Source organism: Cygnus olor, chromosome 2, assembly GCF_009769625.2.
Source record: "Cygnus olor isolate bCygOlo1 chromosome 2, bCygOlo1.pri.v2, whole genome shotgun sequence".
NCBI lineage: Eukaryota > Metazoa > Chordata > Aves > Anseriformes > Anatidae > Cygnus > Cygnus olor.
In genome coordinates this window covers 3,092,183-3,120,105 of record NC_049170.1, presented here as the reverse complement: position 1 = coordinate 3,120,105, position 27,923 = coordinate 3,092,183, and the positions used below count along the sequence as shown (strand labels likewise).

The window sequence follows — 27,923 nt, the reverse complement described above, 5'->3', positions numbered from 1 at the left end:
TCCCACGTGCCCGTCTTGACCCAAGCAGCCACACCATTGCGTCCAGCTTGGTTGTGTATCTCCCTCCTGCCTACACCCCTAACAAAATGTCATGGCATCGCTCCACCACGATCCCTTTGCCTCCAGCCTTGCCAGTTTTATCTGTCCTACCAGCTCCAATGACCATAGTTCACCAAACCCATTCCTGGCACACCTGGTGCCACATCTCTGGGACCACAGCTCCAGACCCCAGGCAGCCCCTGCTCTGCTGCTCTCCATTCAAACATCCTCAATCCATCCGCATTTCAAAAATTCAGCTGATCAAGCATTATTTTTTTTCTGTTGGCCGTTCTCTCTGCGTTTAATTGTCCGGCTGTAATAGCCAACAATTTCCAAAACCCGACGGAAAATTAAAGAATCAGTGCAGGAGCAACACCGCCCCTGCCTTGGAGAACGGCGCTCTCGTTTCCTGCCAGCCATCCTCTTTCAGGCACCGAGAGCAAAAAAAACGTGGTGCCTTTCCATCCACTAAATTACCCCCTCGGACCCAGAGCGGGGCAGGACAACTACACCTAGTTCCAGCTATTGAAATGACGGCAGCGCCTCCAGCCCACAGGAACTGACCCGCCGCTGCCGCCGAGGCCGGTGGAAGTGCCGATGACACATGAACATGAGTGACCCCACCATTTTCCAGTGGTGGTGGCTGAAGTTGGAGCCAGAGCAGAGCCAGGGGTGGAGGACTGCGAGCTCAAGGGACCGTGGGGATGCTCAACCCTACGGAGGAGTCAAGGGTTGGGTGGAAGGGGAATTATGGCTTTGCTTGGGTTAGCCCCACCCGTCCAAGCCCTACTTGTGGTCAGCCACAATGCTCTGCATGTTAGCATATCTGATCAAGTCATGACAAAGAAATCCGGAATTCAAAAACTCGTGACACAGTTGGTGGGCTTTGTAGGACCAAGAAATGTGGGTCATCATCGTACCCTCAAATGGGCTCCTCTTGAGCTCTGCACTCTGCCCAGCAGAGAAGTCCGTGCACATCCTCGGCCCGCCCTGGCCAGCCCCAAGAAGGGCTCATCGCTCCCCCACCAGCTCCCCAGGACACTGGCCGGCCCCCGGTCGTGGAAGTTTGGGTGCTTTTCCCTGCAATTTGGGGAAAATGACCACTTTCAACGTGCCCATCCGTGCAGCAGCCCTGCAAACGCCGTGGAAAAGAAAAGGAACTGGGGGGACTTGAGGGTGTGCGATGGACGGGGCTGGGTGAAACGTGCCCCCCTGGGCAGGTCTGTTTTTAAAAAGCAATTACTGGCAGGGAAGAGGCCAAATCCTGCATTCCTCAGTGAAGGAATCCGGGTGATGTCACCTCCTGCCCGGGGACAGGAGCGGTCCTGCCGCCGCGGCTCCCTTCGGGCAGCCCCTGCCCGTGCTACAAATATTTGTGTTGGCCTCCCTGTTGGAAGCGTCCCGTTACAAGGAAGAACAGCAGGATGGGCTCTCCTACTGTACGGCTCGTTTCTGCCCCCGCACATTAGCACGGGCCACAGGTTAATAGGATTTCACACATGCCAGACGAGGCTTTACTGATTTTTTATTTTTTTTTTTATGGTGCCGTGCAGTTCGAGATAGCAGAAACTTCTTCAAACAGAAGGCTGCTTGCTCCAACAAACCAGTTTTAACCAAATTTGCTCCATTCTCTAGGATGCACACCTAGACTGTAGGCATGTACGTGTGCCTCCAGTCCTCTGGCTTTCTCTTTTCTCTTTCTAGTAGGGTACAACAGTGTAAAGCAAGTCAAATTTCCTAATCAAGTGGCCTGCAATAAAGTGCCTTTTTCCCTGGAAGGGGAGCCCCTGGAGATGCTTCCAGGAAGAGGGTTGCTGGGGTATGGGGCAAGTGTGGGGTGACGCGGAGGCAGGACCACATGCACGTGGTGGCTTTGCCTCGGAAGGGAAAGAGCGATGAGATAGGAGGACTCAGCTCAGCTCCCTGCTTCTTACGTTCATGGCAGACGGGATAAATTGCTGCCTTATGCCCCAAGATGACCCACTGCACCTGAAGAAGTTTTGTATTCGCAGACCTCAGCTGCAGGTCTAACAGGAGAGGGACAGTCCTGCTTCCAGCGGGGAGCTGTAGAAGGGCAGGGAGATGCTTTCTGTGGGACGCTTGTGAGCTTAGATTGCTCCAAACCCCACAGATGTTGACGGGATCCCACTGAAGTCACTGATTTTAGTAAAATATTAACTGCGCCACTGAGATCCTAGCACTGTGACAAAGCGAGGAGCAACGGGAAGGGAAACGAGCTGAGTTTTTAACACCAGCAGAAGGTGCTCCCCTGTATCTGAGCAGCGGATGATCTGCTTTGCTTTACAAAACAGCACGTTTAAGCAATCGCTTTTGGAGGTTTCCCAAGCCAATATCTTTTCTGCTGACCACGTTGTTCTGCCAGGCCAGGGACACGGTCCCGCTGGGAGCGGGACACGGCCGTCAGCGGCGGTACAGCCACATCGGGACTGATCCCACCACACTGGGGGTGAAACCCTCCTGCCGGCGAGGCCTCCTGTCCCTGCAGCAGCCTCCCGAGCCCTACAGGAGCCAGGAGGTCCACCCCATTGCCCCACACCCTCAATCAGCCCTTTTCCAATTAGTGCATGTCAGTCACCAGCACTCTTTTGCTCTCAAACTCCAATTACGAGAGGTTCCAGTGAACGTTTCAAGCTGTGGATAAACCACACCCTGCCAACATAAACACCGTGAGACGCTCTACGTAAATCACATGTCAGAGTTCATCCTCACTCAAACTGCTGCTACAATTTTCTGGAACAGCCAAAAAAAGTGCCCTGAGCTGCCAGGGGGCTCGGGAGCCACCCGCCAGGGGGAGAAATGCCGGTCGCAGGCTTGGAGCAAAGCTGCTGGGAGCAGAGCCTCCACCTCGTCCTCCTGCCTCGGGAACTCGGGGCGAGCTCTGCTCGTGGAGTATCAAATAAATCAGCTCCACACCCACGCACATCCTGGCCAGCACGCAGAGCCTCGCATGTTTTTGCACAATATTTCTTGCAGAAAGCTGTCTGCTTTCCTCTGCCGTTCTTCTAGCCTCGCTGCCCCGAGGAGCAGGGGATGTCAGCTTTTTTCAGCCATCTCCTCCCGTTTGCCAGGGCAGCCCTCTCTGCAATAACAGCTAGGAACGAGCTTCTCCTGCAAACGAGCTTCTCGTGGGCTCCTCAGATGTGTCCTTCCGACCCCCACAGCTCCCTCTCCTCTAAAGGACCAGAGCAGGAGATCAAAACCTTCCCGGGGGCTCCTCGGATCACAGCTCACACCGAGTACAACCCGGCACGGACTCACCAGGCAGTCCCGTCCTCCCGTGTCTGCCCCTGAAGCTTTCTCCAATCTCAGGGCAGAAACATCCTCGGTCAAACCCTACAGCGATGTGGGGAGGCAGGAAGCTGGAGGTGTGGAGCAGTCCCGGTGCAGGGATCCAGCCCCAGCCCTGCTCTCTTGGCCGTGGGTCTCACCCCACAGCACACTGGAAGAGCAGCAGCGTGGACGATATCAGCTGTAGGACATCTGGCAGGCCAAAGGGAAGGACACGGCGCTCCTCTCCATCTCCTGAACTCGTGGGGTTGTGCAGTCCATCTCCCCTGGGGATGTCTGGTGGAGCTCTGCTGGCCTGCTGGGGCTCCTCATCTCTCCGCTCCCAGCTGAGGCGGTGGGATGGCTCATGCCCAACAAAACTCCAGGTCCATCCCGGGCAAATTTCTGGCTGCGTTCAATCAGCAGCAGCGCTGAACTCCCCAGCAAAGATCTTCTGCATGGGGCAGAACGGAGGAGCGCAGGAAGGGGGGCTCCATGCACCCCTACCCCACACGCAGCTCCCCGAGCATCTGGTTCACCCCACTCACACCCAGGAGCTCCTGCTCTGACCCCGCCGCATGAAAAATGCTTTGTCTGGGCTGCTGGGGGCCTGACAGCCACCACCTCCCTCCAAGCGCCTCGTCCGCTCGCAACAAAGCCCCATTGACAGGCAGCCTTCCTTCGGTGCCCTTGGGGAAGTGGCTACATCGGGGACGCGCGGCTCCTCCCCAGCCCCGCATCGCCTTCGTCCCCCGGCCACTCGGGCAGCTGGAGGTCTGCACGAGCCAGCAGCCTTCCCAAAATGGACCGGTTACGGCGAAAATGTCTCAAGTGGCTGGGGGATGAAATATCTCCACCTGGGATCTGTGTTTCTGGGGGAAAGCTTTTGTTTCCCTTCTAATGGTGATGTGGCAAAGGGCTGGGGGGTCAGTTCTGGAGGCTGCCCCAGCCCTGTGCCTCCGCTGATGTGCCCGAGGCTGGATTTGGGGAGGGAAAACGGTGTGTAGGGGCAGAGGGATGGGATGCTTGGTAATGGGGCTGGTGGCTGTGGGAACCAGGGCTTGCAGGTTGAAGCAGCTCATTTGGGGGGCTGCACGGAGGCTTGGGGGATGTGGTGTCCCCAGCAGAGGTGCTGGGGTGTCCTGGCTGTCTCCCATGCGGCTGCCCCAAAACATCTCAAATGGACCTGAACACCTGCATTTGGGCAACTGAATCCAGCTAGGGGTGGCCTGGAGCTGCTTATCCCTGTTAGTCTCCCACCATTTTCCTAGTGGCTCCATTTATTTGTGCTTGAAGCTCTCCAGAGCTGGGGCTGGCTCACACCGTCCCCAGAGCCAGGAGGTGCTGTGCCACCAGCCAAAGCCCCAGGGAAGTGGTCACCGACACGGTGCTGGGGCGAGGGAGGGCACCTCTGCTCCTGCACCCTGTCACTAAATAGCAACTCTTGTCCACGGCTTGGGGGGCCAGGAAGGGAAATGGGGTCTTGTAGTAAACCCAGTTAACTATTTCTGTCTGGGAGAGCAGAGGAAATGGCTGGAGAGAGCAGCCAGCAACGCCATTGTCCCCTGCAGGAAAAATGGGATGATAAAAACGTGCCTGAAGGAATTTGGCTCAGAAACCGGCAGCAGGTTTCTGAAGCAGAGACCGCTGGATGCATGGTCAGGGTGTTTTCCCAGGTTGAAAGCGATGGGGGACGTCATGGGGTTGTGGTTGGACTGACTCTGGTTCAGGCACCCAGAGATGCTCTTGTGGTCCTCAAGGTCCTTCTCAGCTGTGGTGAGGGACGGCAGCATCCCGCTCAGCCTGGGGGCTTGGGGGCTTGCTCCCAGCTCTCCCATTCCCCCAGCTTCCCACCCTGCAGCTGCAAACTGCCCCGGGGCAGGAAGCACGGCAGGAACATCCCAGCCCTCCTGGTGGGAAGGAAACGGGAGATGCTTGGGGCCGGCAGCGATGCTCCAGCACGGCGGCTCAGCCGCCCGGGATGAGCCGTGTTTCCGGGCCGCGTTCCCAGGTTTTATCTGTTTATATCCCGCTGGTGGGAGAGTGCCCAAAGCTCACGCATGCCCTCTACGGCCCGCTCCCTAGTGTCAGAAAGGCTCTTTGCACGAAGCACACGCTTGTGAACCTCTTGGCCAAGCGTGTGTCGGAGAGGGCATTAAACAATCGCAGCCAGAAATAACAAGGCAAAGCAAAACCACGGCCTCGGGCGATGCCAAGATCCCTCCGTCCCTGCTGTGTTGAAACAGACCTAATCCCAGCTCAGATGGCGATGCTGCCTGTAAATTCACCCAGAAATGTGGCCTCACTACAAGGCTGTTGAACACCGTTAATGATGGGGATGATGGGACTGTGTCTGTGGCCGGTCCCAGCTAGAGGAAAAGCATCTACACGGCAGTGCTGCCACTCAGGGGGACCTCAGCACGCTGGAGGAAGGGGCTGAGGGGACCCAGGTGAGGCTCAGCAGAGGCCAAGGCAGAACCACGGCCCCAGTAGGATGCAGGCCAGCAGGGAGCAACTGGCTGGAGAGCAGCTCTGCAGACAAACTGGGGTCCTGGTGACGAGAGGCGTCCAAAACGGTTGTCCAAGGGGAGGCTGAGTCTGAGCAGCCCAGAGGAGAGAAGGGGAAGGTTTCACCAGCAGCAGCTGCCTCACAGGAGGCCGTGGGGAAGGAGGACCAGGCTCTCCTCAGAAGTGCACAGTGAAAGGACAAGTTGCAGCCAGAAACATTTCAAATGGATGCGACACATATATATTTTTTTTCCATGACAAACGCTGGCACAGGGAGCTGGTGGCATCTCCACCCTTGGAGATAACTCATTTGGACAGGGCCCTGGGCAACCTCACCCACCACCACCACCACAGGCCAACCACAGCTGGCCTTCCCCCGAGGCCTCCTGAGGTACCTTCAGCCTCTGTCCCCCCGGCTGCAGGTGGCTCCCCACCATCCCTCCCACCTCCACAGCCTGGCAGCCTCCCCAGGGGATGGCAGAGCCTCTGCTGGGCATGAGGACAGGCTTCGGGCCAGGCACAGAGGCCTCAGAGAGCCCTCGGGCCCACACAGAGCCATCTTGCGCCCTCGGGGCAGCAGGGGCACCTGAGGCTGGCAGCCTCCATTTCCACATCTCATAACGGGTTGCATAGACAGCGTGCAGCAGCCCAAACCCTTATTTTTTATTTATTTATTTTTTTCTGGCAAGGAGCTGGAACAACAGCGGTTTACATGGCCGGTCACCAAGATCTCTGAGCAACACAGAGGGTCAAAGGGAGCTGCTCGGCCTTCACAGTGCCCCTGGGTGGAGGAGCCGGGGGTGGGCGAGCCCCAGAGGAGCTGGAAATGGCGGGGGAGCGGCGCTGAGGGAGCGGAGCCCTTCGGTGCCCTGCTCCCCCTCCCCGAGCCGCGTGTCACAGGGGAAGGGGGGTCCCTCATGACACACACCGAGAAACATCCTCTGGTATTTCGGGCCTGGAAAGCGCCCAAGGATTGTCTCAGAAATAGCTCTCGCGGCTTGCAGGAGGACGAGGCGGGGACCCGCCGTGCCCCTTTCCCCCGTTCCCAGCCGCCCGTGACTTCACCCAGCCCCGTTAAATCGCGTTTCCTTCCTCGGGACGCTTCCTAAGGAGGCTTTTGGGGGAGGACAGATTGCCCTCCCGTGGCTCTTGGAGGTAATTTGGGTGAAAGGAGAAGGTGCCGGAGGCCTCCTGAACATCAGGGGGCCTGGGGCGTTTGCCCCCCCCCCGGCAGCACAGGACGTGGTGTGTCCAACCCATCGAGGCCTAAAGGAGGCCATTAGGAGGAGATGGAGGCCCCAAAGGGGATCGGGAAACACCTGAGGCCAGGAGGAGTTTTCCAGCCCCCAGGGGCCCCCAGTGGCCACCGAGGTGGCTCTGAGGGGACCAGAGAGCTGGGGGTCACCCCACTATGAGAGGGAAAAATTGTTAATGAGGAGATGAGGCCACCAGCTGCTGCCCTCCCTGTGCCTCAGTTTCCCCAGCTGCTCCAGACAGCCCTCACGAGGTGCTTTGAGGTGTGAGGATGACAGGTATGTTCACATCCTTGGATATTAGTATTATTTTTAAAATAAAACAAACAACAAGACAAAAGCACCTTACAAAGAGCGTCATCTCCTCAATGGACCTTTTGTCAGCGGTTGGGGACACCAGCTGCAAAACCGCAGCTTCTGCTGGGGTCAGCTCGGCCCAACGCCTGTCCCCATCAATGCCTGGGCTTAAAACCCTAAATAAATCCAGGAAAAAGGCCAGCCCGTGCCCGTCTGAGGGGGGGGGGCAGGTCCCTGCAAACCTCATGGCCAGGCAGGACACATGTAGATCTGCTTCGTGCTCTGCAAACATCTCGAGGACCCCACACCTCGCAATTTCTTAAGTAGCACCACCATACGAAACCGCTCAAAATAACTTGTTTTCCCCATTTTAAGGGGAAGGAATGTCCTTGGGATGGGGGCAGCCAAATTTTCATCCTCTTTTATTTTCCAAGTGAGCTTCTTCTCCCAGCTACTTTCTGGGAGGACAGAGCTGGGAGCCCACCTGGCTGTGCCGGAGGGATATGCTCCCAGAAGGGGATTTTGGGGGAAATGAGCTTGCAGCACACCCCAGGACTGCAGCAGGAGGACAAGGAGGGTCTTTGCTGACCTCAAACTGATTCAAAGACAAACTTCAGCCCAGACTGGAGATTTTTGAGTGGATTTCGGGTGAGGAAAACATCCTTGCCAGAGTTTAGGGAAATGCTCTTGTAAGTGCCCAGCTTGAACACAACCTTAAATGCTTCTGAAAATCTCAGCTGAGCTCTGTTTTGGACCTGGAGCAACATCTCTTTCTGCCTTGTTGTGTAACAGTTCCAAGCAAAGCCCTGGGTCCAAATTCCTAGGGGTTGCCCAGACCCTAAGCGGAGCTTGATTTCTTTAGCTTAAGCCCACATTTATCATAAAACATTTTAAAACCACAAAAAGAAGACAGTTTCCACAGCTCCCAACATCGTACGCATGATGAAAGTCCGTGAAGGAGTGAGCTGGTCCCCCGCAGGACGAGGACCAGAGCATCTTTTTGCCTCCCAAACCAACACTCCCTCCGAACCCAGGGTCCCCCGCCGTCGCAGCCAGCCGTACCTTTCACAGCCAGGAAAAAAGGTGCGGGTCCTCACCGCATAACCGCAGCCCCCGGGGGAAAATCCCTGCTGCGCCGCCGGCCCGCAGCCCTGCAACAAAGCCAAGGAGGAGGCGATTATTGCCGGGCATCTCTCTGCCAGGCACAATGCAGCCGCGGCTCAGCGGCGCGCTCAATGCTGTCATTGTCCCCTCCCGGAGCTGCGGCTCCTGCACGTGGCGCGGGTCCTGGATAACATGCTTCAGGGGCGCAACGGTGGCTGGAAAATTTGGGCTGCGATTCACATCTGTTAAGGGCTCGCTGGTGGAAAGGAGGGAAGGTCTGGGTGGCGTTTGGGAGGGATCCTTCCGGGGACTGAGCTTGGGGGTGCTGCGTCCAAGGGAGGACCCCACGGAGAGGCCACCAGGATGGACAAGGAGAGGATGAGTGGGGTGGAGAAGAGAAGGGGAGATCTTACTGCTAAGTGGGGCCCAGCACGAGGCCAGATGATGCGGAAACATGGAGAAAGCTCAGACCACTCCCTTAGGGGCACCAGGAGCTGCTGCAGGACCAGGGGATTTGCTTCTCTCCAACCATGGGGCATGGGATGAGTTGCTCAAAACGCAGCAAGGGGGATTCAGGTTGGATTTCAGCGACAAAACCAGTGAAGAGCCTGGAGGTGTTATCACAGCCGGGCCATCTGCTTTATTTCTGCTCCTCCAACCCCAGCCCTGGTGCCTGGGGTTCAGCAGCAGGTCCTAAAGGTGATGGCCTGAAGCCGCGGCGATGGCTGGGAGCACCAGCACCCATGCTTGGCAGAGCAGACGGAGCAAAAAAAAAAAAAAAAAATGCAGTGCATTCCAAAACAAATACATATATGAAGGCAAAACAGATGTGGGAGAGCTGCTGTGATGCAGGGGGCTCCTCCTCGGGGCAGGGAGGATGCGGGAGCAGCGAGCCCAGCGCTCACAGAGCCCAGCTTGAACTCCGTGGGCACAACCACGATAATCAGCGAGGACTTGGCCGCTGGGGGTCCGCCTGCCCCATCCTTCCCATCACAGCACGACCTGGGCACCGGCATCTGGCCTTCTCTGCCTCCCTTCTTTTTATCGCTTCCCCGACCTCTGGCAGCCGGGATGGGGAAAGAAAGAGCCGGGAAAACATCCTGCTCCTCCCTCCTTTCATGCCCGGGGAGGAAGAAGCACGGAGCCAGGAGGGGACCGCGTCCCGCCCGCACGAGCATCCTGTTGTACCAGTTGCCGCCGCACGCAATCTGAATTGCAGATGGCTTCGGGCGATTTACGGGGATGGAGCCACGTCCTGGACCAGCAGAGGCACAGCTGCTCTTGTCAGAAAAAGCCGAGACGGGACTGAATTCCCCGTTTGTTTGGTTTTTTTCCCCCCATTTTTATGCCTGCGCTCTAAGAAACGGGGAGCGCGGTGTCGGTACCGGCGCCCAGCCACGTGTGCCACCCGCCGAGCGGCGCGGGCGGCGGTGTCCCCTGGCTCTCCAGGGATGACACAGCTGCACGGCCGCTCGATGAGGATGACCCAAATACAGCCTGGTGGGGCGGGCACGGCCGCCTCCCGGCCCCGCTCTCCTCCTGCTGCAGGCGGCTGTGCCAGGGGCCGTGGGGTCTCCTCCTCCAGGCACCCCGGAGCATCTCATCCCCCGGACCCTGTGCTGGAGAGAAACCTGTCCTCCTCCTGAGCTGCTTCCTGAGGAAAAGAAGAGCCCCTGGAGGAGCAGCATCCTGGATGGGGACAAACGGGGTTGATATCCCAAGCGAGGGTTAATTAATGGTTGGGGTTTTATGGGACCTACCTGCTCTCTGCGGCGTTGTGGGCGGGTGGCTCAGGGCAAGGCGGCAGCAGCCGGCACACAGCGGTCCCCTCGCTGTCCTGCGGGAAGCACAGGAGGGCATCAGTGTCCCCAGGGGGGCACAGCATCCCTTCGGGAGCGTACACCATCCAGCATCGCCCCCAGACTGCCCTCAGGGACAACCAGCTCCCTCCTGCTGCGAATGTGGACTTGCAGATGCTGGATATAGGAAATAAATGCTTTGTGTTTTGTTTTTTTTTTTTTAAGACAGAAAGCCAGTAACTGATAGTCTCAGAACCACAAAGGGTCATCAGGTCCAGCCATCAGCCTGACCTGACGCGCCCCACCACAAAACCACGTCCCTCAGTGCCACGTCCGCAGCCATCACCCCAAAACCCCGTGCCGGGCTGGTTTTGGGGAACCCGCTGCCCCTTTCCCCGCAGCCTCCTGCCCGTTTCTGCCCCGGCTGCCCGATTATTTTCCGGGACGGCTCTGCCCCGCGGTGCCTTTCTGCAGTCGCATGGAAGTGAGCTTGAGACTCAGCGCTGCCTCCAACGGCACGGACGCCGAGAAAAGCCTCGGCAAGGACAAGGCTCTGGCCCGGGGGCTCTTCGGGGGACACGACGAGGGGAAGAGCCCTGGGGGGGGGGGGTGTGTGGATGGGCCTCGGGCTGATTTCGGCTGCTCGATGCCGTCCTGGAGCGTGGCTCCAGCATTTCTTGGCTTCCCCCGGGATGATTTGGGCTGGGGGCACCTGAAGCGGGTGCTGGGGCGCTGCCTGCCCTCGTCGTCCCTGCCACCAGCCCCGTGCCACCACCCTGCTCCCTTCCCAGGCAGCATTTGGGGCGGGCGGCCCTGTCACCGCCCCCCCAAGGAGGTGAGGACACCTCTGCCGTCACGCGCCTAAAGCCACTGACCCCACGTTCGCCCCTTGAAACGACGTTGGTGTTGTGCAGGGCGAAGCTGGAGCCCCGTTGGGTGATTTGTCACACGAGGTGCGTGCTGGTGGGGACAGCAAAGACCCCTGAGACAGAGCAACGGGGCTGGAGAACGTCTCAGCCTTCCCTCGAGAGCAGCTGGGGTGCTCAGACTCTGGAAAATGACTTCTGCCTTGCGAAAAACCCGGTCAACAGCGGCTGCCTGATGCCTCGAAGGGCAGAGCAGCCAGAGCCTGCCGTCTCCTCCTGTCCCCCAGCCCTGCACCGAGCTTTGGAGGTCGCCGGCGCCACCCCGGGTGGCCGGCAGCATCCTGGAGAAGGCAAAGCCCAGAGCCAGGGGGGTGTTTGGTTTTGGAAGTGTAATTAGCACCATGGACGTTCCCTTCTGAAGGGGCAGAGAGGAAACATCCCAACAGGTGCCTTTGCTCCCCCCTGTTGGGAGGAGCAGCCCCGAGCCCGGCCTTTGGGATCACCCGCACGCCCCAAACACCCACGACCTAACAACACCTGCCCCAAAACCTGCACGTGAATTTTTTTTTTTTTTTTCTTGCACCGAGATGAGGACCATCAGCCTCGCGGGATGCTGCAACCCTGCCACCGCCCCCCAGGCACGTCCCTGCCTTCGTAACCCCTCCAGCCCCAAATTTGCTGCCTCCTGCTCTCCTGCTGGTGGCCCCCCACAGCCAGACAAGCACCAAGCCCCCACTAACTGCTCTCCCCCCATCGCTGCTGCTCCCTTGTCCCTCAGCATCCCATGCCGAGGAGCAATTCGGCACGGATAAGGCAGCACAACGCTCTCCTTGCCCCCGGAAAGGGACACCCCGCATCTCCTAGCTGCTGGCACAAGACCCCAAAGACACCCCCGCAGACCCCCAAATCCCTCCTGGGCAGGCAGCAGGCAGGCTGAGCATGCAACGCTTGCTTTTTTTGTTTTTTTTTTTTTTCCCTCCCTCCGCATTCAGATGATGAAACCTCCTCCCCTCCGCGGAGCCGAGCGCCGAAAGGCCCCGCACCAGCCGCTCGCCGCCGTCCCTCCTTGACGCGTCGCCATCCCGACGCCCACCCCGTCGCTTCGCATCAGCGCGGGCACTGAGGCGATCGGTCCAGCGGCCGCAGAAGGCAACGGCTAAAAGCAGGTCACCCGATATAGGGCAGGTTGCTTAGGATTCCCTCCCTGCTCCCACCGGGGAAGGGAGCGGCGGGAGTCGAGAGCCGCAGCTCAAGTGCTCCGAATGACTTTTCCCTCCCTCGCAAAGCCTCGGCTTTGTCCCTGCCTGTTCCAGGAGACCTCGCTTACCTCTCCCGCAGGCTGGATTTGGCGCTGGCAGCCGTGCAGCTCGGGGGGCTGGGGGGCTCCGGCTGCCGGGCACGCAGCCGCTGGGCATTTCCATCTGGCCGCAGCTCCGCAGGTCCCGAGCGGTGGCCGGGGACCTCCGGAGTGGGGGCGAGCGCCGCAGTCGCGCACCTCTGCGTTTGAACGCTCCGCAGCGTGGGCCCCCCGCGTTTTCCTGCTGTCCTTTCCGCCATCTAGAGGGGAAATTTCCCCATTGCAAACGCATCCCACGGAACGGAACCGAGCACCAGCCTTGGGAAGTGTCGCGCACGGTCCATCGCTCGGCACCGAGAGCGGCGGCAGCAGGAGCCTGGCCACAGCGATGCCCCTCGATACGATGGGGACCGTGGGATGCTCCCAGGGAGGGGAAATTTTAGGGGAGCGTTTTCCTGGTTATTTAACCAAATCCTAGAAACTTGCCACGCGATACTCGTGTCAGCGGAGAGGAGGATTGCACCCTGATCTCCAGAAGATATTTCAAACACCCCAAGAGACAAATGTTGAAGCTAAGTGGCAGCTCTTATCTTGCTAAAACGTACACAAGGTGCAAAAAGGGCTGCGGGAGGTCAGGTCCTGCTTACCGCTGCGCCTCACGGGGAGGCCGGAGTTCAGAAGGTTATGAGGGGGCAAGGAGCAGGGAACACCAGAGAAATAGGATGTGAAGAGGGTAAGACCCAAGAGAGGTGAGTTAAAAGCACAAGCCTGCCCTGGAAAGACAGTTTTGGTGAGCAAACGGGCACAGCCTGGTGCTACACGGTCCGTCCGCTTGTTGTGCGCAACGCAGTCGGTTTGGGTTTGGTTTTGGGGGAGGACGGACAGAAGTAACCAAAACGCCAGCTCTGCAGGATTCACCATTTCTCAGGAATCGAACCCAAAACTGCCCGTGTTTCCCAGGAGAGGCTCTGGGACAGCAAGCCTGCGAGCGGAGCCGCGTGCCTGGTGCCTCCCCCACTCACCTCTGACAAAGCCCGGGGTGCTGTGAGCATCGTGGCTCGGAGAGAGACCGATCCCTCCGTGAGGCCCAGGGCACGACCCGCGGGAGGGATCAGAGGGCTCAGAACTTAGGTGGAGGCATCAGGGTGAGGGCTGAACAAAGGCAGGGAAGCAAAGCGCGAGGCAAAGCTCTCCCTGGCTCGAGCCAGGGACCGGTATGAGGAACGATGGCTAAAATTCACGGATCCCTGCTAGGACAGTGGATTTATTTCTGCCCTCAGGAGAGCATTCTATGTTATCTTCCGAAAAGAAGAGGCTGCACAGCTTGGAAATCTTTTTTTCCCCCCCCCCCACTTTGTAGGTATAGAAGCAATCAAAAATCTACCTGCACTTAAACTCGAGCGGAACAAGGGCATTTGAATTACGACATCGCTGCCAAAGTGACAGAGAAAGAAAGGCTCACAGCACGTTTCCCCCAGAAAAGGGCTGTGGAGAGATCACACCCCGCAACCCTTCCCTTCCCCCCCACCCCCCCGCTCGTTAAACAAACCCGTGTGTTCGCAGGGACCGCGGCTCGAGCAGGCGAGCCGTGCCGACGTGCTGCTCTGCAAGAGCAACGGAACCCAACACCAGGAGCCTGAGGACGGCGGGCAGAGGTGATCAGAAACGCCTGGAGGAGCCGGGGCCGGGTCTGCACGAGGAAGCAGAGGCAGCAGGAGGCGGCCAACACCGGGAGCTGCAGCTCCCGACAGCTCTGCCCCCCTGCTGCAGGTGCTGGGGAGTCACTTGCAAATCGTCTGCGTGAGGAGCGACCCCGCGGGAGCACGGGCTGAGCACCCCCGGAGAAGAGAAACAAGTGCAAGCTGCTTTCGTTTTCCTTCCTTTTAATAGAAACGTCCTAGGGTAGCTCTGGGAGGAGGATCGGCCTAAAGGGAATGTCTCTTGAAATGAAACGCTGCGACGTGGTTCAGGAATGATAAGTTAAAATGTCCAAGCGGGCTCAGGACTTCCTGGATTCTTGGGTCTTCTGGATTTCCTGCAAGAAGAAGGGGAAAACAACCGAGCAGCCGTCACTCTCGGGAAGCAACGCGGGGTTTGACAGATCTGGAGAAGGCAGGGCTGGAGGAGCACAGCAAGGTTTGTCCTAGAGCCTCTTCAGACCAGCACGCCCCTGCTGTGCCGCTCAGAGACCTGCGCGTGTTTTGCCCCTGCTCAGTGCAGCTCGCCCAGGGAACGAGGCAGAAAAACCCCCAAAACTCACCTTCAGGAGCACCTCCTTCAATTCGGAATAGGCTTTTTCTAGATCGTCGTTAACAATGACCAAGTCAAACAGGCCAGGCTCTTTACCTAGGGAAGGAGCCAAGGGCAGGGGAGTTAGAGGAGAACGCGTTCTTTCCCTGCGTCACCGCTCGTGCACGAGCCGAGCTCCTGCAGCATTTTATTATTATTATTTCAGCCACTGCCAACGCGCTCCTCTGCCAAATGCCCTCGAGGAACCGCAACGGGAAACGATGCAGGATGATGCTCAGATCCAAGCCAGCTCATGCCCGAGCCCTGCCAGCGCTCCTCGGGGAGCAGAAGGCAGACGTTCGTGCAGAAAGCAGCTCCTCAGTCACCAGCGCCCCCCCCTCTCCCCAGGCACATTGCTCAGAGGCCCCCCGGACTTACTCAGTTCCAGATCTACGCGGGCTGCGCTCAAACGCTTCAGTAAACTTTCTTCTGTCTCAGTCTGTCGGTCACGTAGCCTCTTTTCCTAAACCCAATGACAAACGCATTATAGAAACGAGCATCCCAAGTGCTGCACGCAGAAAGCATCCCTGCCCCGAGAGCCAGGATCCGTGGGCCTCTCTGCCACGTTAACTCCTCGCACGGCTTCAGCAAGTCGCACGCGCGCCTCTGCGTCCCCCCTCTGAACCACGTCGGTGGTTCGATTCTCCCAGAGGCACAGCGTGATCGGTATTTCACAGGGCCACGGGAGGCCAGAGGGCGTACAGGAATCCCAACGCTGCAGAACCAGCCTTCTTAGGGTTAACTTTAGTAGCTGGAAGCAAGTCTCAGCACAAAACCTCCCCACCGTAAGCACACCTAATGCATTTAAATCCCGGCCGTGCTGTAACAGAGCCTATAACCAACACCAGAAGTCTCACTTCAGCGTGGAAGCCGTGCAGGAGGGACCCAAAACCAGGGCACGGGAAGGTTTATCACCGGGGTGAGGGCTTGGAGAGTCAGACCGGGCAGGAGAGGAGCGTGCTTGGAAACGCATTCCTGCCCCCCTGCCGTGTGGTCCTTAAAATACGGAGATAAATCAACGTGGAGATAAATCAACGAGGGAGGAAATTGCCGGGGGGGGACATGGCTTGAGAGCAAGGCGCCGATTACCTCTAACCGCTACCGGCAAGGGAAGGCAGCCGCTCACCAGGACGTCCATGGACGGGGGCTGCACGGAGATGTAGATGGGGTTCAGGTCCGTCCTCTTGATGTTCTTCACGCCTTGGATGTCGACGTCGAGGATGCAGATCTGGTTCTGGGCCTGCACAGCCTGCACCGCGGCTTTGCTGGGGACGGAACAGCCGGGGAAGGGGTCAGGGCCTCCAGCCCCAGCACTGGGGGCTTGGTTTGCCCCGCAGCAGCTCTGCGTAGGGCTGCCACGTGCCCAAACTGCTGCAGGAGGGAAGGAAGAGCCCGCTCTGCCCTCCCCAAGTGGTTTCTCGTTCCTCGAGTGCCCTCTGGGCCCCCGGGATGGTGCAGAGGGGCTGGGAAAGCCACGATGGAAGGTGTGGGAAGGGGCAACGGGCGACTATCCCTCAAACACAGTCCATAAAGCTCCTGCCTTTGAGAAACACAGAAACAATCACACCCTAAGAGCAAGACCACCGAGAACTTTCCATCCCCGGAGATCTCCCAGCTCCCGTACCCGTGCACTCTCCTGAGGCACGCTGAGGATGCTTTGCCTATTGTCTTAATCCTGCATCTTGCGAAAATAAGTATTTTTTTTAAGTGATGGCTCTCTCATACTCTAAAGGTGGTTGTCCCTTCCCACAAAACGGGCTGCATGTACACCTGCCTTGAGGTTTTTCCTCAATACCTGCGGTCATCCCTTGACAAGCAGCAACTCCAGCCCTCTCCCCGTGCGGCAGAGGTAACGGGTTTGGTTACCGGGTGTCAGCCCTCCCAGGGGGCTCGGCAGGCACTGTTTGTGCTGGGCACAGGTTCTCCTCCAAGCCAGGGCCCTGGACAAATACAGAGGCTTGGTGCCGTGCCCGGCTGGGAAGCAGGAAGAGCCCAGACCCGAGCATCGCCCCCCAGCAGATCCACAAAAACTCCCCCAAATGTGTATTTTTTTTATTTTTTTTTTTGGCTACAGGCTTCACCTGCTACCAGCAGGCGTCAGCCAGCTCCTGCCGCAAGCACTCGGCCGAGAGCCAGCAGCTCCCAACGCCTCTCGTCTGCCTGCAGCCTCTAGGTTAAACGAAGTCCTGGCTCCTCTGCGCCATCCAAAGGCAGAGCCCTTTGAGGGGGCTCTGTCCTTAAAGAAATTCATTTTCGGGGTATTAAATGTTATTAGCTAGTGAGATTTCGGGAGCGCAAAGGATCGGCAGAAACTTCAGCTCCTCTGATAAGCACGAGGAGCTCTGTTCTACCACGCATCACATCAGAAACACCCTTAGGCACCTGTATGGAAACACAGGCTTGGACGGTTTCGGTATGTAACGTTTGGGGTTAATTTCTGATCCGGGTTAATTTCAGCCTCCCACCCTTCACGCCCACCGCCAGACAGAGCGGAGGCGGCGTGAATACGCAGGGGGGACAGGAGACCGCAGGGAGGGCCAAGGAGAAAAGGGCATCAAACCCAACCCGAGCACATCACTGAAACCTATTGTGCCCGTGGCGTTTGACCTGCCAAGCTCTGCTCTTCCAAAATCACCATCGCCAGGCAGACAAAAGCCAAGCCGTGTTCCCGCTCTCCCGTGCTGCCTCCCCATCGCTGACCGAATTGTCTGAGATGCACACGAGCACGTGTACCCCTCGCCCCACTCTGCTCCGCAACCCACGCCCCCCTGAGGTCTTCCCAACACAATTTATTTGTGAAAGGCGTTCGGGTCGCCGATTCCCTCCTAATCGCTCCCGATCCTGTTAGCCCTTTCCACCCAAGTTTGATTAAACGCCGAAATCTGCACATTTCACAGAAGCCGGCCCCCGAAAGGAGCCATCCCGACACCCACCCCGAGGGAAGCGCCCCGCGACTGACTCGGACCGGGTCAGACATCAGGGAGCTGCCGCCTCCTCTGCATGGCGGCCGAGCGGATTAAGCAGGGCACGCAGGAAGGAAGGAAGGAAGGCAGGCAGCCTGTCCTACGCAGGACGTACCCGGGGATTAAGGAGGCTGAAACTGGCTTCTCCTTGGCGCCGGGTATTTGAGGTAAACTGGACGGGGAGCTGCCAGGTTGGGTTCCTCTGGCCAAACGAGCGAGGCTGGGAGCGAGAAGGACAGCGCGGAGACCGCCCTCCTCCACCAGCCGCAGCGGGACCAGACCCGAGAGCCTGCCCCAGCTGCGGGGAAAGCAGCGACGCCTGCGCACGCTGCGTTCAAACAGCTTCATTAGAACAGCCTCATTAACGAAACGCAGAGTCCCTGACCGCTCCTTTGGAGCCGTACACCTGCAGCACACTCAGTTTGGGGGCATCCCGTAAGGAAACCACCCTCAGAAGCTGCCTTTGCTGCTTCCAAAAAATGCTCCAAAAAGAGGCACGCTCAGCCCTTTAAGAAATACGAACCGGGTGAATTTCAGGTGACCGTCTTCAATTCAACCAATTAAACAGCCCAGGACATATTTACCTTTCCTTAGCAGGTCCTGTGCTGTAGTGCCACAGTTTCCTCACAATAATTACGTAAGATACCTGACTTCTAATTAACATTGCAGCTTAACGTTTTATTGATCGTCAGCTCCGATGCCCGGAGCAATGCTATTTTAAAATCCATCCAACTCTTTAACTCTAGTCAAGAGTGGCACGCAAGGCATCTATTTGCAAGTCTGCGAGCACTTGGAAAATATTAAGTAGCGCAAACAGACTGTGAAAACTGCCCCTCTGCAAGAAAGCGTTCAGCATACGAACAACTTCAGTAGTCCTACAGCCCACAGAGAATCTTATAATGCAGCGATGAACTAATTACAGCGAGGTAATTCTTTGCAGGATTTAACTTTGCAGTCTAATGATGACCAAATAAATCCGACGAGTACCTCACTACCGAAATGAAAGGCTTGATTAAGGCAAGAATCTGTGCATTGGGAAAAAAACGGTGTAATTAAGTTAAAATATCTTCTCCTTCACCCTAACCTCAGCTCCCAGCACCACCTGGGTTTGGTGGTGAGCGCCCGAGTCGCGTACCTCGTCCCATACATATTTCCGGAGAACTCTGCGTGCTCGAGGAATTCCCCAGCATCGATTTCTTTCTTCATCTCCTCTCGGGTCACGAAGTGGTAATCTGGATAGGACAAACAGGAAAAATACCCCAAAACTAACAGCTTTGAAGGTAAAGTTCATGGCCAAACATGCAGGGATGGGTGCTCAGGGGAGAAGCACCTCAAAACCTCCTTAGTACAACGCTGGCAGTCTGTAGATAACTATTGTCTAATTAACAGTTACAGCATCTCCTCGCCACCCCAACTGACCAGACACCTACTCAAACTACTCTGGAACTCCATGGGGCCAGACGTGTTGCTGTGCCCCCTTCTCCACGCACCTTCCCCTTCCTGGCGCAGTGAGAAACCCGCCTGCAAGCTTGAAAGACACTACAACGGGACTGCCAAAGCCCTTGGCTTGAAAGCATTTATGATTAAAGACTAGGATGGGAACATAAAAGGGAAGATGAGATATAAACAAACACAAACGTCTCTCTATCTTCTGTCAAATTTTCCCTCTTTCACTTCAGAGTGAAAGCTGCCTTTGGAAACGAAGTGCGAGCCTCATTTGATCCTTTCTGAAATATGGAAACAAACCAGAAGCCAGGAAAAGCATCTAGCCAGCTGCACACAAGCTACTGACACAGATCAAGGCGTCTCACGAAGCAGCTGCACTTCCCCAAACGCTGTGCCTTTGATGCATCTAACCGGAGATGCGTGGTGCTTCAGAAAGTCGAGCCGTTCAAGCTCACGTATGGATTGGGGTGCTTACACTGAGAGCCCTGCTTTGGAAACCTCGAGCAGCGTGCCGCAGAGAGTGCCCAGAGAAAATAAAGACACACGTTCTGCCTCAACGAACACTTCACTGCTCAGTTAAGTTTGGTTTTGTTCTGCCGCATCCTTCCCTCTTCGTTTCTTCTCTCCCGCGCGTGGCACATGCCGCAGAGCAGCAGTGACTGCGGTCTTACGGCCACCGAGATCAAAACCAAAAGTAAACGCATCCAGATGTATCGCTACTGAATGCTTGCTCCTCCTGCCTGCAGAAACACACCCCAAAAACACATTTGTAGGGCTATCTTATCTGCCAACGGGGATTCACGCGTTTCACACCAAAATTCAGAAGTGTTCGGAGCAGTAACCTGGGGAATCGGGTGAGACACTGCTCCGTACCGCACTCACCTTTGCCATTTACTTCTCCCGGTCTCGGCTTCCTCGTGGTGTCTGCAAGCAAGAAACAGCCCCGTAAATTGCGCAGGCTGACAAGGAAGTAAGAGTACAAAAGAAACAAGAGCGCACACGCAGCAGATTAACCCAGCCACGCAGTGAGCTGATCCTCCCTTTAAAATGATCAAAGCTTTGGAATCAGCCAGGGTAAAGCACCACGGCATCGTCAGTCGGCCTGTAATTGGAGAATCCTAGATAATCTGAAAGCAATCAGCCGAGATCGTTAGGGGCTGAGCAGTTTGGGACTTACCGGGCTGGGCTTGGTTTTCTGCTCCGCTACAGACCCCCTGTGCCATCCTAGACACGTTACTCAGAGCCCTGCCTCGGTTCAGGGGAATTCGCAGTGCCCCGCTTTGCACAGTTAGCTTTGTTTTACGAGATCGCGTCACGCAGCACCCACATGGGGGGCTGAAAATCCCCGATTTAATGAACAGGGGCTGAAAATCCCCGATTTAATGAACAGGGGCAAAGTGCCGCAGGTGAATACATCGGGCTGCCTCTGAAGCCTGCTGGAAGTCGTTTGAAGTTTTATTATTTTAAGAACATGCCCACAATAAGGCGACGATCACCTCTGAGCTTGCGCAGAGCGCCAACTACCAAGGTCTGAGCTGCCTACAGAGATTTAGGGAAAAATACATACCAAGAGACAACCCTGGAGGAGACAAGGTTTAGTTTGGAGTGAATTCTTTAGTAAGACATTCAGTTGAACTAAAAAAATAGAATGAAACACACTAAATGAAAGACGTTTAGAAGTTTTTTCCATCTCCGGTACCATTAAATTCTTCCACATTCCAGTATTTGCTCTTTCACGACGGAATGAATCCGGATTTCACAGATCTAGAGGCAAGGATTCCACCTGCGGCATCCAAAGCATCAGGGCAACAAAAAGCACTTTTAAGCACTTAATGCCTCGCAGAGCCCCAGGGAAAATCAGGTGAACGAGCTGTGCTGTGGCTGAATAATCTTCAAGGTGTCACTCGAGACAAAGGAAACAACATTTGTACCGCAACGGGCAAGCTGCCTAAAGAAAATCCTGTTCTCTGCTGCGATTAGAAAGCACAGAGGAATTGGCGACCCCGATGCGTGTCATTATTACCCTGCAGCCCTTACAGAACATCCCCGAGAGCGCCACGCTATTTTATAGGATTCAGCAGGAGGGGAAAGGTGTGTTAAGATTATTTTGCTCGTGGAAATGAGCGTTTTGCACAGACAGACGGGTGATCTTCACGGGAAACTGCGCGGTCCTGGCGGTTACGACACAAATCCCTCAAGTCTGCCGAGGCAGCGCCCCTTTCCCACCGCCCGTGTCAGAGGACGAAGCGCTGAAAGAAGGCGAACCGCATCGCCCGTGACTGCGGGAAGATTTCTCCTGGGTTCTTGCCAAATGGCTGCAGAGGAACGGCGGAAGGACTGAATGCAACGATGGGGCAAAGCGTTTCGTCGATTAACCCGGCACCAAGACCCAGCAAACCAGTTCTAAATCTCGGGCTCTGCCGTGCTGGCCCTGGGCCCACTGTTCGGGACACGAACGCGGCTACGGACTCGGGCTCTGGGCTGGCGACCCCAAACTCCGCTGCCCCAAACCCTCCTGGAGACACGCAGATACTCACGGGAGACGCTGAAGCCGAAGACGTTCTCGTAATCTTTAAACAATTTCTTTATCAAAGTGCTCTTTCCTGCACCCGACGGGCCACTCAGAACCACGGGCCTTGGTCCCTGCATGGCTAGAGGGACAGACAAATACGGAGCTGGTTAGAAAAAACACGGCCGCAGGTTCCCGGGGGCATCTCAGGACCATCGGAGTGTCCATCCTCTCCCCCCTGCGTGTATAATACAGGGGAAATAAACCTCACAGCCTCGCAGCAGCAGTCTGGGCGCGGGCAGGGACGCGGACACCCGCGGGTCCCAGCCGCGCCCTGCGGCTCGAGGTGCGTCAGCGCGCGAGAAGGCTCCGGCTCCCGGAACGGAAAGGAGGCAGCCTCGGGACACGCGGACTTTTTGGCAGTCGTTTCTTCGGGCAGAAAGAAAAGAACGGGCGTTTTCACGTGCCCGCCTCTCCGGGGAGGAAGGGAGGTTGATTATTAACGCGAGGATAAAGCGCGGGGGGACCTGCAGGCTGCCAGCCACCCGCAGCAATTCGGCAGCCTCTAACCCAGAGGTGACACCACGAGCGGGACGAATCCGACGCGTCTCGTTTCCCTATTTAAAGCCGACGACTTCGTGCAAGCAGCAAAGGCCCGGGGAAGGCAACTTTTTTTTTTTTTTTAACCTCACCAGCTGGGCCCGGCCCCGGGAGAACCCAGAAGACGGACAGCGTGACGCCTTTCCGTTTCTAATCAGACCGTGGCAATGTCACCCCGACCTCCCAAATCACTTCTGAACCATCCTCAAGCCAAACGCGGCCTCTTACAAAACCGGCTGCGGCCCCGCCCCGCCGGCTAATCCGGCCTCGCTGCCTCCCTGACCCCAGCCTGCGGGTGCTGGATGCCTCCTTATCCCTAAATCCCCTCCGCACGGCTCCGTGCTATCGCGGGCAGCTCTAAAGCCAGCAAATTACGGGAGTTTTTCCCCCGTTTCCTACGGACTCTCGGCACTTGCCTGACCTGAGCTTATCCGGGGCGGTAGGAAGAGGCAGGCGTGGGGACAAAACCACCCAAGGTCAATCGCTGGCCAAAAGGGAACCGCTTGTTGCTGTTTTTTGGGCGCTGCAGGATTAGCCCCACCGTCTGCGCGTTACCACGTTGCTGGGTCAGGCTTCTCCACCCGAAAAAAAAAAAAAAAAAAAAAAATCATCAAGGCTGGGCAAAGCTTTAAGAAGTCCCCGTGGGTACGGGCCGGCGCCGTCCTTCCCTTCGCCTTTGCTCCTTGGCAGTTCCCAGAGACCACAGAATCACCCCGAGTTGGAAGGGACCCACAAGGGTCATCGAGTCCAACTCCTGAAACCACGGGTTTTCCCCTAAATGCTCAGCCCCAAAAGCAGAAGAGCACCCTCTGCACCTCCCTGCCACCACACGGCCTGCGGCAGGGCAGCGAAGCCGCCCCTCCGACCTGCCCAAAGCTCCTCTCCTCTCCCTGCTTGTTCCCCTCACCATAAATCAGGCAGGAGGGCGCTGGGGAGCCACTTTATCCCCCCCCAGTCGCTCCAGTATGCTCCAAACACGCCTCTTCCTGCGGCACCAGCCCTGCGCGTCGCCGCCGTGCATCCCTACCTCGTGCCTTCGCTCCCTTCCAGCTCCTCGCGACAGGCTCGCAGGCAGAACGCCGGGCTGCGTGTGAGCTGTTTAATCGCCCGGGGGTGATTTTAAGACGGCCAACGAAGACCGCCCGCTGATCTTTAATCTTCTCGCAGCGAGCCTCATGTCCTCAGGGAACGCCAAACCTGGCTAACCACGCCCTACCGCTCCGTCTTTTCTGTGGCTACGAGCTTCCTGTAAATCCTGAGGCTCCCAAAATCCTCAGTGGACGGGAGCCGACTGCCCCGAGTTCTTGTTTCGGAGGGTCTTGGCTTCGCAGCACCCCTTTCCATCACGCACCTCCGCTCTGCCCAGCCGGAGCACCTCCTTTCTTTGGGAAAAAGGCTAAGAATAAACCGGAGGACTCACGGACGCTCCCTCTTGCCTCCCTCCAAACACAGCCCACCTCCTTTGCCGGGGACCTCTGCGAGCAGAGGAAAACACGACGTAATTTACAGGGGAAAAAAAAAAAAAAATAAAAAGCGATTTCCACCGCCAGACGAAGGGGCCAGGCCCTCCGTGGGTGGCAGGCAGCAAACACGCAGCCGGCAAGCTGGGGACCTGGGCCAGCAGGCGGCAAAAATAGCTCTCGGGGCCGGCCTGGCACGCGTTTTCGGAAGGCCTGGCACAGCACAGCCCCCTGCCCCTACGCGTCACGTTTCCAAGCCGCGTTTGTAGCTCTAAGAGTTCCAGGGACGTTTTGAGCAGAAGTTGAATTTCCTCCCCCCCACCCCCCCCACCCCACCCCGCCCCTCCGCTCAGATTTTGACATTTTCAGACCCCGCCGGGCCGCAAGGTGACGAGGGGGTGGGGGACACGTGAGCAGCGGGCAGGGAGCATCTCCCAGGCCAGCCCTGCCTCCTAAAAGCCACCCTGATTTTTAACTGGCAGGCAGCGCAGAGCCAGTAAGGCGAAGGACAGACATCACAAGAGTCAAACGAAATTAACGCCGATTAGCTGACAGCCCGTAAGGAGCAGGCAAAGCCCCCTGCCCGAGTCGGAAAGCGGCTTACAGGATAGTTTCTCTGGAGCCCCAGGAAAGGTCTCCCGGATTAGGGGGATAAACCCATTCCCTATTTTTAGCAGGTTCTTCAGAGGTGCAACTCTGACTTTGTAAGTGTGGAGACTCTTCCTGAGCAGGCTGCAACAGCTCAAGAACCACCTGCACCCATCCGGGGAGCCCCAGAGGCTTTGCAGAAGAGCACTGCCCTGAGGGGATGCTTTAATCAAAGGGAATTACTCGCTTTTACCTGTTCTACAAAATTCTTCCTTGCCACCAGGCCTCGTTGTCCACAGCCCACTTAACGGGATCGCCTCATTAGCCGCACGGAACGAGCCCCCTAATCAAGCACCAACAGCCGGTCACGCGCTCGGCTGCGGCTCCACGCGGGCAATTCCTCCTCCCTCTCCGAAAAGCGGCGCTGAAACGGGAGCAGAGCACCTCCACGCAGCTGGGCTGGCAGGAGCACCCGAATAACCTTTCTGCTGGAAGCAATTAACCCCAAAGCGCTAATTAACCCTCCCCCCCCACCACTGACAGCAGCAACTAGCAGTCCTGGCTTTGCAGAGGGCAGTCTTGAGCTCGAACCGCTCCCTGCGGAGATCAGTCAGGTGCAGGGTGCAGGAGGCAGCCCCAGGACCTTGCGTCCAGCTGCAGAACTGCAGGTCCGAGCACTGCCCCGCTCCCTTCCACACACCCGGGGAGGTTTCTGTTGGTCGATGCTCACACAGGCGTGGTTACGCAGCCCCGTTCCCCACACCGGGCTCTGGTGAGCGGGGTCACCGCATCCAACCCCGGCTCTGCACAGGAATCCTAGAATTATCAAGGTTGGAAAAGCCCTCCGAGATCATCAGGTCCAACATCCCCCTGCCACCGATGTCACCACCAAACCATGTCCCCAGGCACCGCGTCCAACCTCTCCTTGAACACCCCCAGGGGCGGTGACGCCACCACCTCCCTGGGCAACCCGTCCCAACGCCTGACTGCTCTTTCTGAGCAGAAATGTCTCCTCGTTTCCAGCCTGAACCTCCCCTGGCGCAGCTTGAGGCCGTTCCCTCCAGACCCCAGGTCTGAGGGCGCTCTCCAGAGGACGCTCCTGGATCTCCAGCAGGCTCTGTGCTTGTGCCCACGTCCCTGGGCAGCCCATCCCAGCACCCCTGGACACAGAAACCCCCCAACACCCATCCCAGCCCCTCCTGGGTGCAGAAACCCCCTCATGATAACTCTGAGATCTTTTCTCCGCAGAGCTCAGTGCTGCTGGGGGACCCTCAGCCCCTCAAGGGGACATTCAGACCCTCACAGGACCCCCACAGGATCCCCCCAGCCCCTCAGAACCCCCCCCCCCCGGACCCTCACTGCCCCCCCATGGTCCTTCACAGCCCCTCACTGACCCCCCAGCCTCACAGGGTCCCCCGGCCCCTCACAGGACCCCCACAGTTCCTCAGAGCCCCCCTCAGCGACCCCCTGAGCCCCTCACAACATCTTCACAGGACGCCCCCTGCCCCTCATAGGACCCCCGGCCCCTCACTGCTCCCCTCAGCCCCTGACAGGACCCCCCAGCCCCTCACAGGATGCCCCCCCCCCCAGCCCCTCATTGGGACCTCACAGGACCGCAGCAGCCCCTCACAGCTCACCACCACCACCACCACCACTCCCCACCCCCGCCAAAAAAAAAAAAAAAAGACTCAAATGATCCTCACAGCAACCCCAGAAGCCCCTCACAGGACCTCCTTAATTCCTCAGAGCCCCCCCCAGCGACCCCCTCAGCCCCTCACAGGATCCTCACATGACCCCCGGCCCCTCACTGCCCCTCTCAGCCCCTCACAGGACCCCCTGGCCCCTCACAACACCCCAAGCCCCCCACAGGACCCCCCCAGCCCCTCACGGGGACCTTACAAGACCCCAGCAGCCTCTCGAAGGATCCTCAGAGCCCCCCCAGCCCCTCACAGGCCGACCTCACAGACCCCCTAGCCCCTAACAGGACCTCCTCAGTCCCTCACAGCCCCCCCCCCAGAGACCCCCTCAGCCCCTGACAGGATCCTCACAGGACCCCAGAAGCCCCTCACAGGATCTTCACAGGAACCCCCGGTCCCTCACGGGAACCCCCCTAGCCCCTCATAGGGACCTCACAGGACCCCAGAAGCCCCTCACAGGACCCCAAAGTTCCTCAGAGCCCCCCGTCCTCCCCCTCACCCGCCGCCGCCCGGGCGATGGCTCCGCGCAGCCGCCGCCAGCTCATGGGGGGGAAGCGGCACCGGGAGGGGGGGGGAAGGGGCGGGGCCTGCGCCTCAGCGAGGCCACGCCCCCTTTCGAGCGAGGCCGCGCCCATCCGTCGAGGCCACGCCCCCTCGTCCCGGCGCGCGGAGCCCCGCCGGGGAAAGGGGGAGGCGGCGGCTGTTGCGGAGCGGTCACGTGAGCGGGGCGAACCACGAGGGCGGGCTGGGCGGGGGGGGGCCGGGCCGTACCTTGAGGGGGCTGGAGGGGGGGGAGGTGAGGGCCGAACCATGGCGGCAGCTGGGGGGGGAGGGGGCGCCCCGCGTGGGGGCGGGGCCGACCCTGGGCTGAACCACTGAGGGGAGAGCGGGGAGGGGGGAAGCGGGGCAAACCATTGTGCGGGTGTGCGGGGGGAGCGGGCGCCATTTTGGAGGCGGCGGGCTGTGAGGGCGCGGGCGCCATCTTGAGGCTGAGGGGCGGAGGGGGGCGGCGGCGGTTTGGGGGCATGGGCTGGGGTTAAACCCGTCCCCGAGGTGTTAACAGGGCTCAGTAGGGCTTCATCTGTCCCTGTGACCGCTGTCCTTGTCCTTAGGTTGTCTGAGGGAGCGGCACTGCATCCCCTCACACCTCTGTGCTGTGCCTGAGCCTGGCCCGGGGCGTGATGGCAGCCCTGAGGAGATCCCTGAGGTAAACGTGGAGCCTTCAGCCCCCTCACGGCTCCCAGCAGGGCTGGTGCTGACTTATTATGTCCAATTTATCTCCCCAGCCTCGTGCTGCTGCAGCTCGACGCCGTGCCCCGAGGGCTGCCGACGCCTCGCTGCCTGCACACTGCCTGCATCCAGGCCAACTCCAACCGGGTGGCCGTGTCCCGCCTGCAGCGCCAGGCGTACGGCCGCCAGTACCCGCTGCTGCTGGTCAGGACCGACGGCTCCACCATCCACATCCGCTACAAGGAGCCCAAGAAGATCCTCATGGTAAGGCGCTCACCTCACCAGAACCATTTACTGAGGAACACTGTGGCAACTATCGATCTATTTGAAGATCAAAACCCAGTGTTGGATGCTCTGATGCTTCCCAATGTCACTTTTTGATGTCTTTTTCCCCACAGTTGCCCCTGGACAGCAACACGCTGCCCGAGGCGGAGAGGAAGGCCCGGCTGCGGCGGCAGTTCCCCACCAAACTGAGGGCCAGGGAGGAGGAGGACACCTTCGACAAGCTGGACATGGAGAAATACAAGAAATTCTGGAAAAAGTGACACCGTGAAGCTCATTGCAAAAAGTGAGGCAGCACCTCGCGGTCGCTCCTGCCGAGACGGGATGGCCGACTGACTGTGACCTAACAGCAACATGTTAAAAAATAATAATAATATTTTGTCCTGGAGAATTTGGGGTGGTTTTGCT

The 27,923-nt window shown here is 58.1% G+C and overlaps 3 protein-coding genes across 10 annotated transcripts in view; 1 reads left to right on the top strand and 2 right to left on the bottom strand.

Annotated features, from left to right (window-relative positions):
* Nucleotides 1–12,711, bottom strand: part of GJC2 (gap junction protein gamma 2) — a 30,783-nt gene extending 18,072 nt beyond the window's left edge. The window contains exons 1-3 of one of the 3 annotated variants that reach the window (XM_040549680.1): nucleotides 12,482–12,711; nucleotides 10,250–10,465; nucleotides 8,448–8,536 (exon numbers count right to left, since the gene is read on the bottom strand). The gene's annotated coding sequence lies outside the window, so the exon portion shown is untranslated. Of the gene's footprint in view, nucleotides 1–3,318; nucleotides 3,881–8,447; nucleotides 8,537–10,249; nucleotides 10,466–12,481 lie in introns of those variants that run through there. The other 2 variants (XM_040549679.1, XM_040549681.1) reach the window with 2 other exon arrangements.
* Nucleotides 12,712–14,317: 1,606 nt separating this feature from the next.
* GUK1 (guanylate kinase 1) lies at nucleotides 14,318–26,595 on the bottom strand. 5 transcript variants are annotated; one of them, XM_040549686.1, is made up of 8 exons: nucleotides 26,503–26,594; nucleotides 21,687–21,800; nucleotides 20,032–20,073; nucleotides 18,788–18,935; nucleotides 15,867–16,005; nucleotides 15,119–15,203; nucleotides 14,712–14,797; nucleotides 14,318–14,486 (listed from the first exon to the last, which is right to left on the bottom strand). In XM_040549686.1, the coding sequence occupies exons 1-8, from the start codon at nucleotides 26,546–26,548 to the stop codon at nucleotides 14,451–14,453; spliced, it is 696 nt and encodes a 231-aa protein (XP_040405620.1). In that variant the 5' UTR covers nucleotides 26,549–26,594; the 3' UTR covers nucleotides 14,318–14,450. The 5 variants fall into 5 exon arrangements, with proteins under 5 accessions (XP_040405620.1, XP_040405623.1, XP_040405624.1 ...); XM_040549689.1 differs by having other exon boundaries at nucleotides 18,839–18,935; nucleotides 26,503–26,593; XM_040549690.1 differs by lacking the exon at nucleotides 26,503–26,594 and adding an exon at nucleotides 21,930–22,070.
* On the top strand, nucleotides 26,592–27,903 carry MRPL55 (mitochondrial ribosomal protein L55). 2 transcript variants are annotated; one of them, XM_040549694.1, is made up of 4 exons: nucleotides 26,592–26,721; nucleotides 27,116–27,210; nucleotides 27,290–27,497; nucleotides 27,632–27,903. In XM_040549694.1, exons 2-4 carry the CDS (start codon nucleotides 27,185–27,187, stop codon nucleotides 27,776–27,778), a joined length of 381 nt encoding a protein of 126 aa, XP_040405628.1. In that variant the 5' UTR covers nucleotides 26,592–26,721; nucleotides 27,116–27,184; the 3' UTR covers nucleotides 27,779–27,903. The 2 variants fall into 2 exon arrangements, with proteins under 2 accessions (XP_040405628.1, XP_040405627.1); XM_040549693.1 differs by lacking the exon at nucleotides 26,592–26,721 and having other exon boundaries at nucleotides 26,952–27,210.
* The last annotated feature ends 20 nt before the right edge of the window (nucleotides 27,904–27,923 follow it).

Excerpts from the sequence above, each read along its gene's own strand:
- GUK1 (XM_040549686.1), bottom strand. The coding sequence starts at position 26,548 with ATGAGCTGGCGGCGGCTGCGCGGAGCCATCGCCCGGGCGGCGGCGG. Across the intron at positions 21,801-26,502 it reads CATCGCCCGGGCGGCGGCGG|CCATGCAGGGACCAAGGCCC; the intron begins GTGAGGGGGAGG and ends CTGTCCCTCTAG. Across the intron at positions 14,487-14,711 it reads TGAAGGAGGTGCTCCTGAAG|GAAATCCAGAAGACCCAAGA; the intron begins GTGAGTTTTGGG and ends TTCTTCTTGCAG.
- MRPL55 (XM_040549694.1), top strand. The coding sequence starts at position 27,185 with ATGGCAGCCCTGAGGAGATCCCTGAG. Across the intron at positions 27,211-27,289 it reads GCCCTGAGGAGATCCCTGAG|CCTCGTGCTGCTGCAGCTCG; the intron begins GTAAACGTGGAG and ends TTATCTCCCCAG. Across the intron at positions 27,498-27,631 it reads AGCCCAAGAAGATCCTCATG|TTGCCCCTGGACAGCAACAC; the intron begins GTAAGGCGCTCA and ends TTTTCCCCACAG.